At 37.5% G+C, this 13,616-nt stretch overlaps 1 protein-coding gene across 1 annotated transcript in view; it reads right to left on the bottom strand.

The window, feature by feature from the left end:
- CPLANE1 (ciliogenesis and planar polarity effector complex subunit 1) overlaps nt 1-12,859 on the bottom strand; it is a 56,298-nt gene extending 43,439 nt beyond the window's left edge. The window contains exons 1-11 of the mRNA XM_083883917.1: nt 12,588-12,859; nt 11,643-11,778; nt 11,340-11,459; nt 10,291-10,520; nt 9,853-9,959; nt 8,045-8,201; nt 7,181-7,284; nt 6,858-7,040; nt 5,235-5,484; nt 4,076-4,228; nt 2,065-2,822 (exon numbers count right to left, since the gene is read on the bottom strand). Coding sequence (XP_083740043.1) covers nt 2,065-2,822; nt 4,076-4,228; nt 5,235-5,484; nt 6,858-7,040; nt 7,181-7,284; nt 8,045-8,201; nt 9,853-9,959; nt 10,291-10,520; nt 11,340-11,459; nt 11,643-11,778; nt 12,588-12,668 — 2,279 coding nt within the window. The 5' untranslated portion in view covers nt 12,669-12,859. The remainder of the gene's footprint in view (nt 1-2,064; nt 2,823-4,075; nt 4,229-5,234; nt 5,485-6,857; nt 7,041-7,180; nt 7,285-8,044; nt 8,202-9,852; nt 9,960-10,290; nt 10,521-11,339; nt 11,460-11,642; nt 11,779-12,587) is intronic.
- Between the last annotated feature and the right edge of the window lie 757 nt (nt 12,860-13,616).

Raw genomic sequence — 13,616 nt, 5'->3', positions numbered from 1 at the left:
GAAATGAAATAATCTCAGACAGAGAAACCTCGGAACAGGTACTCGTATCTTTATAAACAAGACTGATTGAAAAACAATTAAAAGCAACACAGAAAAGCAAAGACAAGAAAACAAGATTGCAGAGGATGGGTTTAGGGCTGGGAAGTCCCTGTTGCCTAGCATAGTTGTATTAGATGTACCAGCTCAATTAAGTAGTAAGTTTAACAACACAATCAAATATACATTGTTAGAGACTTGAAAAAGGTTTCAAAAAAAAAAACTGCAACAGATCTGTATCTTGAAGAACTACTGCTTTCATAACTAACACATAGAAACATTCATATACACAGTGTGCATATGACTGTCAGCACCTGGAGCACAATTAATCAAAGTATGGATTATTTTCTCTGAGACAATTGAAACTTGTGTATCAGATTTGCAGTGAACACAGTACTATATTTAAGGATTATTGAAGAAATACCTTTTACCGTAGTAAAAATTAATTTGTGACTTATGATGCTACTTAGGTTCTAAATCTCTGGAAAGGACAAGCTTGCTCATGTGAATAGTACACTTTGATTCACTGGAGTTTTGCAGCACAGAAATACTCCAGTGATAACAGTATGCTTTCCCAAAAGTTGGACAGCACACTTCAGTCAAGTTTATGCATATGGAAGAAATAGCTCTGACAGTTTAGTAAACTTCCACAAATGGGTTTTTCTTATTGCTCTGAGACACCACATCCATAATGATTAAAAACTTTACTGACTAAACTGACACCATTGATATATTGCATATGAGCAGACTCGTGCTCCACAGAGTTTGCAACTAGGTAAAGTGAAATGCACAGAAGATAGTTAAAGCATCTAAAGTTTAAATATCTGGATTGATGCTACACTGCCAGGCCTGGTGTCAGCTGCCAACTGATTTGCAGCAGTAGTTTAGTCACCACAATCAAACTATATTCAACTATAAATCTGAGCCTTAATCTATAAGCTTTAATTGTTTATCATGCCTTTCCATGGAGTAAAAGGCAGGAAAAAACCCAAAGGATATGCCATTATACTTTAACTCATAACATTTTCATTCCATCATATAGAAACACTTAGGCTGGAAAACACCCTTCAGGTCATTGTCTCCAACCATTAACATTGCCAAGCCCACTTCTAAACCATGTCCCTAAAAACCACAACTACAGATCTTTTAAATACTTAGGAATAGAGACTCAGCCCACTCCCCCAGACAGCCAGGTCCAATGCTTGACAACCCTTTCAGATACTGTGGGGCCCAGAGCTGGACACAGGACTTGATGTGCTGACTACACCAGTACAGGTACAGAACAACAGTCACTTCCCTGGTACTGCTGCCAGGATTCCCTTGGCCTTTTTAGCCACCTGGACACACACTGGCTCATGTGCAGCTGCTCTCAAAAAGCATCCCCAGGTCCTTTTCTGCTGGGCAGCTTTCCAACCCCTCCACCCCAGCCCATTGTGCTGCATGAAGTCGCTGTGACTCAAGAGCAGGACCTGGCACTTGGCCTTGTTGAACCTCACACCATCGTCAATGCATCAATGTAGATCCCTCTGCAGAGCCTTCCTGGCCTCCAGCAGACCAACACTCCTGCCCAACTTTGTATTTTTTGTGAACTGACTGAAGGTGCTCTCAATCCTCTCACCCAGATCATTGATAAAGATATTAATCAGGGCTGGCCCCAAAACTGAGCCTTAGAGAACACCACAGTGACTGGCAGCAGCTGGATGTAACTCCATTCACCACCACTTCCTAGGCCCAGCCATCAGCCATTAATCCATTTTAACCCAGCAAAGAGTGTTTCTATCCAAGCCATGAGCAGTCTATTTCCCCAGGAGAAAGTTGTGGGAACCTATGTCAAAGGTTTTGCAAAAGTTTTGCAAAGGTAGACAATATCCACAATTTCCACAGCCTTCCCTCATCCATCACAAAGGTCACCTGTCACAGGAGACCAGGTTAGTCATGCAAGATCTGCCTTTCACAAACCTGTGCCGGCTGGGCCTGATCACCTGGTTTTGCTGTACATTTTTTTCCCCATGCAAAGTTTATTCATACCTTTTTTCTGCTTTTGCATCATGGTTTACTTGAGGACATTCTCTAAGCAGAGATTTCAGTGAGCTGAACTGCTGAGTAGTATTGTCATCAAGGACTAAGAAAAGAGGCACAGTGAGGGAGTCAAGTTCCACAAGAATATTACTGTCAGGAGACGCAAAAAAATTCTCATACTGCAGTACACACACTCTGCTTAGGGTGTGAGAAACCATTTTCAAAAGACAGAAGCATGCCAAAAGGTTTTTTGAGAACAATTGATCTTGTTGCTGTATAAGCATCAGTTTTAAAGTTTCTAACGTCAGCTTTGCCACATGCCCAGTCACACTGGCTCTTGAATGCCAGCACAAGACAGTCAAACACTGCTGAAAATATTTCAGGACACAATGCATCCACTGAGTATTCTTCACAGACTTGTTTATAGATGCATCCTGGTTTAGTGAAGTACATTTCACAAACTGAACAATGCTGAAAAAATGGATAATGCAGTTCACTGTGTAATTCAGTAATGCATCTTTCTCTTCTATATTTTTTGAAATCCCTATCTGCCATGCGCCAAGGAGGTTCTTCTGAATGGAATATAGTTCCAATGATGATTTATCTTTCTCTTCAATAACATCTTCTGCATGGATGGTATCAAACATTGATGCAAATTCTAAGCAGCCTTCATCAGCTTTACCAACAAAGGAATAGATTCTTTGGTTATAGAAGGTGGAAGGGCTATTGTAAAACTGCTTTTCATTATCTGATTCTTCTTCATGATCCTAAATCAAACAAGCAAAAAACCAATGGTTTAATTCAAGTTTAGTGACAGAGAGAGAGCACATAGACTACAAAGAATCACCATTTAGTCAGTCTCATAAATGGAATCTGTATGCTTAATTACTTTGGTTAAATGCAAGTATGTTTAATAAACTGTAGTTTCATCTCAGATTAAATGTCATTATTTGTAAAACAGTTGGGCAGACAGAAATTAAATTACCTAACAACAAAATTACACTGCCAATACAGCAGTAGATTTTATACCAGAAAGTGAAACCTTGTCCTTCATGAAACCTAGAGTACAAGACAGAGATTTTGCCAGAGATCTGTAAGATATAAAAGTCATTCAACAAAAGCTCAAAAGCTCCAAAGAACAAACCAAAACTCAAAAGCATGAAATGAAGTTGGGAAAGGCTGTTCAATAATTACCATCACAGGGTCACTCTTCCAAAAGATAAATACAGATTTTGGAACTGATCAAAGAATCCTCTAAAACTCAGAATATGTATCTTATTTATTTAGATTAAGAATGTTACTAAAATAGTCTACAGCCCCAGCATATCTAACAGGTAATGTTACATTGTATTATAAAGTGAAGCTAAAGTATTATGTTTCCAGGGAGACTTTACAGCACATTTCATTACATAAAGGAGGTTACAAGAGAGCAGGAGAGTGTTTTTATATGGACATGTAGTGACAGAACAAGGGGCAACGGTTTTAAACTGAGAGAGGGCAGACTTAGACAAGATATTAGGCAGAAGCTCTCTACTGTGAAAGTGCTGAGACTCTGGAATGGGTTGCCCAGGGAAACTGTGGCTGTCCTGTGCATGAAGTGTCCAAGGCCAGGTTGGATGGGGCTTTGAGCAATCTGGTCTAATGAAAGGTGTCCCTGACCCTGGCAAGGGGCTGGAACTGGATGATCCTCATTCTATGTACTGAAACACAATAAACTGATATATATGTATACGGGCAGATATTCTTCAAAAAGTCAATACATACTGAAAGAAATAACCTGCTTTACAATAAAAATCAAGTATCAGTTTGAGAAAATAGGCATATTATTATATACATACTTATAAATAAGCATATTCCTCATGTCTATAATGAAACTGAAAATATTGAATTATTTTAAAAATACTAGTTAGAATAAATAAATCTATTACTATTTTTTTTAGAACCCCCACTGTTACTTCCTTTTAGAATACTTTAAACCTACGTAACTTCACAATTATAAGTGGAAAATGCTATTAAGTACCAGTAAATCCATGGTTTTCTTGTTCATTTCTGTTGTATCTTCCTCCAAGAATCTTGGAATGGTAGAAAAGATATAACTTTGATTTTGAACTTGTTTTAAAAGACTAGCTTTTAAAGACAACAGTGATCGTAAGAACCCAGATCTCCCTTTACACTAAAAGAAATAACAATAACAGAAAACATATAATCAGTTTCTAGCAACACAGACACTTTCCAAACAAGTTAAGGAAATTGGTCACTGATGTAAAAAGTTTCAGTTCAAAAACCCCAGACAGACAGGGAGAACAGGTCAGCAAGCATCTGTTGCATAGAAACAAACTACCATTTGACCATGTTTCAGGAAGCAGAATTCTCCCACACCAGACAACCTTAGTTTACTTCATACTGAAATATTCTGCTTTCTTGATGCCTGTAAAAGCCCTAGAAATTTCCCTGTATGTGAGGGTTTTCTGCATTTTTACTAGTAACATGTCTCTTTAAATCCTCAAATCCTTGCTCACTATTCTAGCTTATATAGGAATACCCTGATAGCTGACTTCTCCAAAAATCAGAAGAGAAATTAAATTAGAAGAGAAGCCACATTCCATCAGTAAATCCAAATATTCTGAACTAAATATCTATTATATCATATATGGTCAGCAACAGTTGCAGGACCTCTTCCTTCAATTGTTTCCCTTCTCCCAAACTTAGGTCAATTCAGAAGTGACAGAAAATTAAACAGATATTATTTAATTAAGCTTTAATTGCCACCCTCGATTGAAGATCCAGGAGACAAACGTAGGCAGTACCATTGGGACTAAGTTATAGAGGATTTACAGAATTCTTTCTGGATCATTTTGAAAGGGTGAGCCGATGAGAGTAGCATAATGCCTGTCAATGTCCCAAATCAACTCTATAGATATAAAAAAATCCTTGTTTCTTTTACAGTTCCAGAAAAATAATATAGTGACAGTTCAGACTGTCCCACTCACTACATTTTACTGAAATATCACCCAAATATCAAAGGAATAAAATTGCAGAAAATCTGTATTGGTTGCTTTGCAGATCAATATGGTTACTTAAACAACTTTATAATTCAAAGGTACTTGATCTAGAATTTAGACACTCTCATGTGCATAAAAGTTATTAATTAAAACCTACAAAATAGTTCATAACCCTACCTTGAAGTTCAGCAAATTCCGACGGATGTTTTCAAGCTGTTGGGTTGAATCAAGCAAAAGGGATCTTATAAACACTGATGGTGAAAAGTTGTTAGGAAATCCTAGCAGCGTTATCATGTATCCATCAGAGACAATGAGGTAGGGTAGTCTTGAATGTGAAGCAACAGAGAATCTCTGTCTCATGAGGTCACGTTCAGAATCTGAAGAACCAAGAGACTGGCTGGAATCTCGACAACAAGAGTGGTGCTGTCTAAAACAGAAATACATCATAAATTAAGAAGCAACTATCGTATGTAATAATCATGAACAGAATAATTTCAAAACATGCAATACCATGCAATCTACTATCCAAAGAAATCCCTTCAGAATCCTAGGGAAGTGTCTACACTTTTCAAGTTGAGCACTGGATAACACTATGCTTGCAAGATGCCAGGATTTTGCTACAACAGCAACTTCTTTTAATTTAAATATGTTAAAACAAATTGGCAGTATCCATTTATTATTTTATTAGTAAAAATTGTATTTTTTTCATAATTAGACTCTGAATTTCTATATTGCACTTTCTTATCTAGCTCTTATTTGGTATGACAAATGCTTGAAGATGAAATTTGAAGGGTTAGGCTAAGAAAGTCATACATGAAAGACAAAAATCCCTTGAAAATCTGAATCCTACAATTTCAGCATCAGTTCAGATATTCAATAGAAAAATTTTATAAACACACAAGTCTTGTCTTTCAAAAAGGTCATTCTTATACAGAAATCCCTCCTTACAGAGTTCTAGAGAACTGTGTAACACATGTATTCTAATATTAGCCACATAACACATTGTTTGTGTTCATTTGATAAAAAAGGTGGCTGCATACATTCAATATATCATCATTAATCATGTATTTTAATATATTCCAGTATCTGAATTTTTCCAATCGGATAGTGTAAGAAGGTAATATATTGCTTTGAATGTCTTCACAAGCTGTTATATTTACACACACTCTGGTTTAAGTCATGCAAAATAAATAAGATTTCAAAAAAATAAAGTTTAGATTCTATTTTGTTATTTCTTTTTAGACTGTGTTACTTTCAGTTTATGCTAAAGTGTGTTATCAAAGATCCTTCTACTCTGTAATGCACCCAGAAGCATAATCTCAGAATTTAGATCTGGAGAATCCCAAAACATTTTAAATCGAACTACTTTCTGTCCATGCAAATATATTATTTACAATATCTTATACCAGGTTCTATAGGCAAAATTAAGCAATGAGCAGAGAAATAGTGCCGAATTAAATAAACCTGCACTTTTAGAACTTTCGTAAGTTTTATTTCTTCTTATATCATAAAAACATGCTAACTTTAATTACTAATAAATTCAAACACTTTTAGGAAAACAAATCACATTATATATAATCACTTTGTATACTTACATTGTCATAATGTCAATTTTCATCACGACAAATGCATTATAAGAAATAGAAGAGAACTATGAATGAGAAACAGATATTGGAAAGACACACGAAAAGCAAAAGAGTGAATTTGAAAGATAACATTTATGCAAAATTATAACGAATATGATAAAAGTAAGGTAAGACCAAAAGACAGAAACATAAAATCTTCTTTAAAACCTTTTACCTGTATGTTATTAGTGGATGAAATGGAATAAACTGTGCTGGTCCAAATTCCACAGAGCATCCAGAAGCAATTAAGGTCAGCAATTCCCCCATACATGTCAATAAAACCAAACATCCACGTTTTAACATGCAAGCCAAGAAAAGGCTATCAGGAGTCCAGCTCATATCGCCAACCCAGTAAGATCTAAATTGAGGAGGTAAAATTTTTTTTTCTCTGTCAAACTTTTGCATCAGAGGGTTAAAATGGTTATAAAATAAACAAACCAACCATAACTAAAAACCATAAGATCCATAACAGCAGCAGAAACAGCATCAATTACTGACCTGATGAACCTGGATGGGGTAACGCTATTCTTGCTACTACAACCTTTAAGGCTACCCGAAACAGTTACAAAATTCAATGTGTTTAAAAACAAAACCTGAGTTGCCTAGAAAGAAAAAATAAAGCCATCATAAATGTTTGTATCAAAATGTCATTACTGTAAAAAAGTCTGCTACTAACATGCATTATATTTGGTGTACTGGTAACATCATTATACAGGGAAGTGACATTGCATTTCAATACTTACTACTATTTGAACATTTATTGAATTCTTCATGTTGTTCTACACTTGAAAATAACTAAGGACTATTATATACTTAATATGTAATTAAATATTCTTTTTAATGCAATGTTTTCTAAAACATCCAGTATAAGACAACTCTTCTTTAGAAGACCACTCTCCTTCTTCTGGTAATTGACAACTTGAGCTTTGAAAGATTGCATCATCCCAACTTGGTACATCAAAAATCTGGTCCATATTCCCTGCCATTAGCATTAAAAGTACCTTAAAATTTGACCTCTGAGTTATTAATAGGAATAACATTATGAAGTGGGATATCCAAAACATAAGCTGAGGCTTGACTGAGAATCACCCAGAATCTTTGCAGACACAATGCAATAACTGAAATTATTTATTTTTTATTACAGCTTAGAAATGACAGGGTCTTACACCAACTTCTAACTGAACACCACACACACACAATTAAGAGTTGTAGTAAAGTTTTTAGCTGTGGATAACAATGCAAGTATAATTTCATGTCCCCTTATGAGTGCTGACAAATCATCCTAAAACTATGGTTTAAAATCCTTGTTACCACTTCATTCAAACTGAACTCTTAGCTTAAACGATGCACTGTCATACATACCTTTGGATCAGTTTGATTTACAGCTACTGCAAGCAGAAGTCCATCTCTTGCAAATGCGCACAGCAGAGCTCCTCTTGACTTTACAGACACACACTGAGGAATCAAATTAACAAGAGAACAAGTCTGCTGTACCCACTGGATCTGGTATGGCAAAGAACTGAAGACCAACAAAAAGACAACAAAACCAAGTGGTTACTCCATTTTGCAGAACAGGATTATTCCTATATAGTAAAAATTATGCAAGACAAAACCATATAAAGCATGAGCTATTAAAAAAACACACTTGTTTTTCTTCAAATGCCTTGCAAATGAAAAAATCTTTTGTACTTAACCACGTTTAAAAATTAAGTCTGAGTACTAAGAATTATTTTTATAGCATGTGATTTTTATGGGATTTTTAAATCTAGAACATGCAAATATATAGAGATCAATGGCATATAATTGAGGCACTTGCATTCTAGCCAGGAACAGCTTCCTCAGACCTTGTAACACTATCTACCACAGAAATACTCAGAATTTGAAAATCAACAGTATGTGACTCTGAACAAAAAAATTGTGGATAATCCATTACTGGAAGTGTTGAATGATCTAGTGGAAGGTGTTCCTGCAGGGAGGTTGGACTATGTGACCTTCACAGGTCCTTTTTAATCCAAACCATTCTGTGATCCTAAAAAGATTCAAAACATGACAGAAAACACAAGAAAGATCCTGTCTTGAAGTATTACCATCTAATTGACAGGAAAAAAATTTAATATGAAAAAATGAATTAAACAACAGAAAGCAATGAAACTAAGCATGAGTTGGCGTATATGAGTAAGATGTCTGAGAAATGTACTTACAATTTCAGACTGCAATTACTGTGGTATGAATAGCTAGCTAGATACATACATATGCATTTCTGCCCTGGGTATATTATGCTCTATTTCATTTTTTGTATAGTACCAGAAAGGAATTACCACGCCGCTGATAAACTGAAGATTAGGTCTTCAAGGAGGTCATTACTAAGTATCTATAGGACATCATATAAGCAAAGCAGTTGCACCACCTCACGTGCAGGGCAACATTTTAGCAAATTCAGATAACACCTGTAGAGGCCATATCCATTTAAACTCATAGACATATATGTCACCAAGGAAGAGGAATGGACTATAAATGTGCTCCAGATTATTACTCAATTGCATTTTTAAGTGGTTGTATCAGTATAACTATTTCAGTACTTGGTCCCAACCCAGATAAAGAAATGCACACACATACTTTCACATCAAGCAAAAGAAATGAAAAGGGAAACAGAAAACCAATAAAATATACAAATCCACATAATAAAGAACAGGAAGAGGTAGTCAGGGCATTCATGGCTGCACAGTACAAGAAATTTAACAAAATATAAGATACATAAACAATATAAGAAAAAAACCAGAAAAGTATATTCTATCACCATCATGCAAAAAACTATGAAACTAAAACGTGTGTGTGCCAGCAGGCGTATGTATGCATAGCTACCCACACAGAATGATTAATACACCCAGATTTATCTGGGTGCAAGCTAACAATGAAGTATGGAATATGCAAATAAATGCTGTTGTATTAAACACATTTTACAAGGGACATGTAAAGGACAGGGGAGAATGGCTTTCAAATGACAGAAGGCATATTATAAACATTCATATGTAAACAGAAGTAGGTGCTTATAACCACAGGCTAATGGAACATCCACGTAAATGTGCTCAGTTGCATCTCTGAATCCCAGCCCTAAAAAGTAATTAAAACATTCCTGACATTGTTGTAACTTCAGATATCTTTGAACTTACCCAGCATTTTTAAAGGTATTTTCATGCCATCGAAGAATCAAAAATCTGAGCACCAAACACTCACCAAAGTAAAATACAAAAGAACACAAACAGCAATCACCTAGTACCTGTAAAAAAGAGAAAAAAATCAAAACAACCCCAAAAACTTGTCACAGGCAGATTTCTCTTAAATTATCTATATAATCAATAGCTAATAGATCAATAGCTAATACAATTCTGATTAAATAACACAATGCTGTCATTCAGAAATGTAAAGGCTGGCAAGAATATAAGGATCAGAAACTCTGATCTGATTCAGTTGTCATCAAATGTAACAAGAACTGAATTATTAAGCCTATGCAAAATGCCAAAGAGATACTACTTTCAAAACTCACTCTAGCTTTTGTGGCTCTAATTTAATTAAGAAATAAAATTACTGCTTTAGGGTTTATTTTTTACCTCATTTTGTATGAAAGCAGCATCCACTGCAATTTCTTTTTCTTCAGTAGAAGGCAATATGACTGATTCATCAGGTAAAATTTGTGTCCAACACCCAGAAGGAGAGTTTTTACCAGAGGCTGCATTTTCATGTTCTGTGTTTTCCCACAAAAAGGCACATGATGTAGGAGTAGTTAACAGTATCCTTCTGCCATCTCCAGATACATACAAGTACAACCTCATTAAACACTCTGGAGAGAAAAAAAAAAACAAACACAACAAAGTGCCAGGATAGTTTCTGTTCCTTTGTTAGACACAGAATTAAAAAGAATAGAAAAGAAATTTCTCTTCTCATCTATAACAAGAAATCCAAGCTGCCATGTTAAGTATCTTTAACTTCCAGCTTCATCACTGATAGCAGACCTTGGGCACCAGTAAAGTCAGATGAAGGTACATCTCTACGCTTCCTATGAACTATCTTTCCCACAATATTCAACCATTAGAGATGTTTCCTGAGAGTGCCTAAGTGCTCTACTATGGATGACTTTTAGCTCTTAAGTATACTACTGATCTCCCCTGAAATGACAGAATTTTTTGTGCAACACTTAACTTTAGATCAGTACCTAAATCGGTATGAGTGATGCTACCCAGTACAAGACAATATTTGATACTTAAGTTTGCAAATATGTGTCTGTATTTTGTTCTTTCCAGCTAGCATTTGTCATAAAAGTCTACCTAGAGAATAAGCTTCAAATTATCCATATACTGTTTACATCAAATGTACATCTATCTGCCCTAATTGATAACCTAGTAAGGAATGTTTTACAGCAAAAAATTAACCATTAAAAATACACTTACAGTATGTGAAAATGAGCTATTTACAGGGGATCGCTAAATGAAAAAACCTGCACCACTCAAATGACATTTGTCAAAGTTCAGCTAGCACAAAAATTACACAAATGCAAAACAATGTGAGAATACAGTTTTTACTCATGCAATAACTTTTAAAGAAAGGAATACAATTTTCCCTTTATTCCATTTTCTCACAGGATGAATTGAAAAAAACCTACCTTGTGCTGCTGCAACTATTTTCTTGGACTCTTCAATTGCTGGTACAATTTTCAAGCAGTCCTGATCTTTATTCCAAAGAAAGAGCTCTCCTGTTGTAAGTATTCCTGCCAACCAAGCAGCTGTGTTCATTGAGGGAGAGAAGTTTTGAAGGATATTACTGTGAAGTACTTAAATTACTCCTCTTCCATCTCAGCCACAGTTTTAAGTGAACTGGCAGATCCTTTAGATATCTGCCTTTCCAGACTGTTACAAATACAAATAAAATAACCTGAGCTTATAATACATAAGATATTATACTTAACCATTTCCTGACGTTGTTAAGACAACCACATTTTTCAACAATGACTGCAATGAAGGGATTTTCTTCTTGGTCTTCCCTGACGCCAGGTTAATTTCATTTATATGTTTACCATCTAGAAGAAAAACAGCCTCTTTTTCCTATTGAAAAAAACAAAAGACATTTAAGTTTTCAAAATCCTATGGTCTACACGGGCCTAGAAAATAATGCAGAGATAAAAAATGTTAGGGGAAAAATACTTTTTTAAAATACAATAAGGCAGCAATAGCCATATTAATTTCATTCTTTGGCATATTTGCTTTATACTACATTATATCCAGCATGGACTTACAGTGATGATGAATTTGATTCACAGGTTTCTAAATACCAAACTGATCTTACAGTCATTATAAAAAAGTTATCCAAAGTACCTCTGCTAAAAATGATAAAAAGTGGACATTAATCTTGTGCTGTACAGTTTAATTCAGTGAGATAACTGCCAGGGACTCCAATAGTAAAAAAAAAAAAAAAAAAAAAAAAAAAAAGAAAAAAAGAGCAGCCTTAAATTGCTACCTACTTAAATTCAAATCATAGAAGAAAAAAAAAAATCAGTGTGATTTTATCAAAGCAGCCTAAGAAAGTATGTCTTTCAGGAGATGCAGGATGAAACTGGGAAAAAGAATCGTTCACTTTTCCCACAGCGTACTGTAAAAAAGGCTATGAAAAATTAGAACCGTAAAACAACAATCTCATCTAAGGTGTGGGTCTTTATAAAGAAAAAAAAAAGGCACTGCAATGTTTCTCTGAGAAATGTTAAATCTCCAGCCTCATATCAATAACATAAAAGTAATTTATTTTATAACTCTTAAGGTCACTCAAAATGCTTCCTGAGGTTGTTTTTATACCCTCCTAAAGCAAAAGAAGTGCAAAGTATCATACAATTAAAACTCAAAGGGTTTATTACACTTACCTGTCCAACCCATGATATGCGAGGCCACGGTTTTCTTTGCTTGATACACGTAGAGATGAGCACATCGAGCTTAATCTCCATTCTTACTAAACCTCTAGGTAACCATTATAGACGAAAACAAGTACTGGCTTTTTCGCGCAATTACAGAGAAACCGAAGAAAGAAAAAAAATCACCACAAACCCAAAACCAAAAAACCAGATTAGATGTATTTGTTATCTGGGGTAAGTGCAGAGGAGAATTCAGACGCAGTCTTGACTATCACCAGCAGTTTCCTGCTAAACGAGAACAGAACTGTTGCTTTCTCGTACTTCCAGAGTACATTTCACGGGAGATGTGCTGCTCAGCGCTGCGGGCCGCGCTCGCTCAGCCGCTGAGAGAGAGAAGCCGCGAGTACATCGCTAAGAACTCCAACAATGCGCCAGCCAAGGAAAATGTCCCGCAGCCTCGGCCGGCGGGAGACGAGGAACCGCAGGGCAGGGGCACGGGCCTGGCTCGGGCCGGCCGCTCACCCAGCGCGGGGAGCGAGGGGCGGCACGGCTTCCCCCGCCGCGACCCGCGCTGCCCGCGCCCGGCTCGGGGTGGGGGCGGCCCCGGGGCCGACTCCTCCCCCAGGCCCGAGCAGCGGGAGGCGCCGCCCGCCCAGCCCGCCGCCGGCCCGCGGGAGCCGGAGCGCCGAGGGAGCCGAAAGAGCCGGGCCCGCCCTCCCCCCGCGCAGCCGCAGCCGCAGCCGGCCGGTCAGAGCGCAGAGCGCAGGCGCAGGCGCAGCCCCGCCCCGCGGCCCCGGCGGGGCTCCCGGCGGTCAGGGTGGCCTGTCCTGTGCGGGCCCCGGTACGGCCACCGGCCATCCCCGCACCTCCGGGCGTGCCGGCTCGGTAAGGCTCTGGGAGTCTCGCTCGCCGCCCAGAAAGCCGCCCTCATCCTGGGCTGTATTCAGAGCAGCGGGGTCAGAAGGGCGGTGGAGACGCTCCGCTCTGCCCCGCCCCGTTGAGATCCCCTGGAGGGCCGCGTCCCGCCCGGGGGTCCCCAGC

The sequence above is a fragment of the Zosterops lateralis genome, assembly GCF_965231275.1.
Source record: "Zosterops lateralis genome assembly, chromosome: Z".
Classification (NCBI taxonomy): domain Eukaryota; kingdom Metazoa; phylum Chordata; class Aves; order Passeriformes; family Zosteropidae; genus Zosterops; species Zosterops lateralis.
Note: the sequence above shows the minus strand (reverse complement) of the source record. Positions and strands in the feature narration are given on the sequence as shown.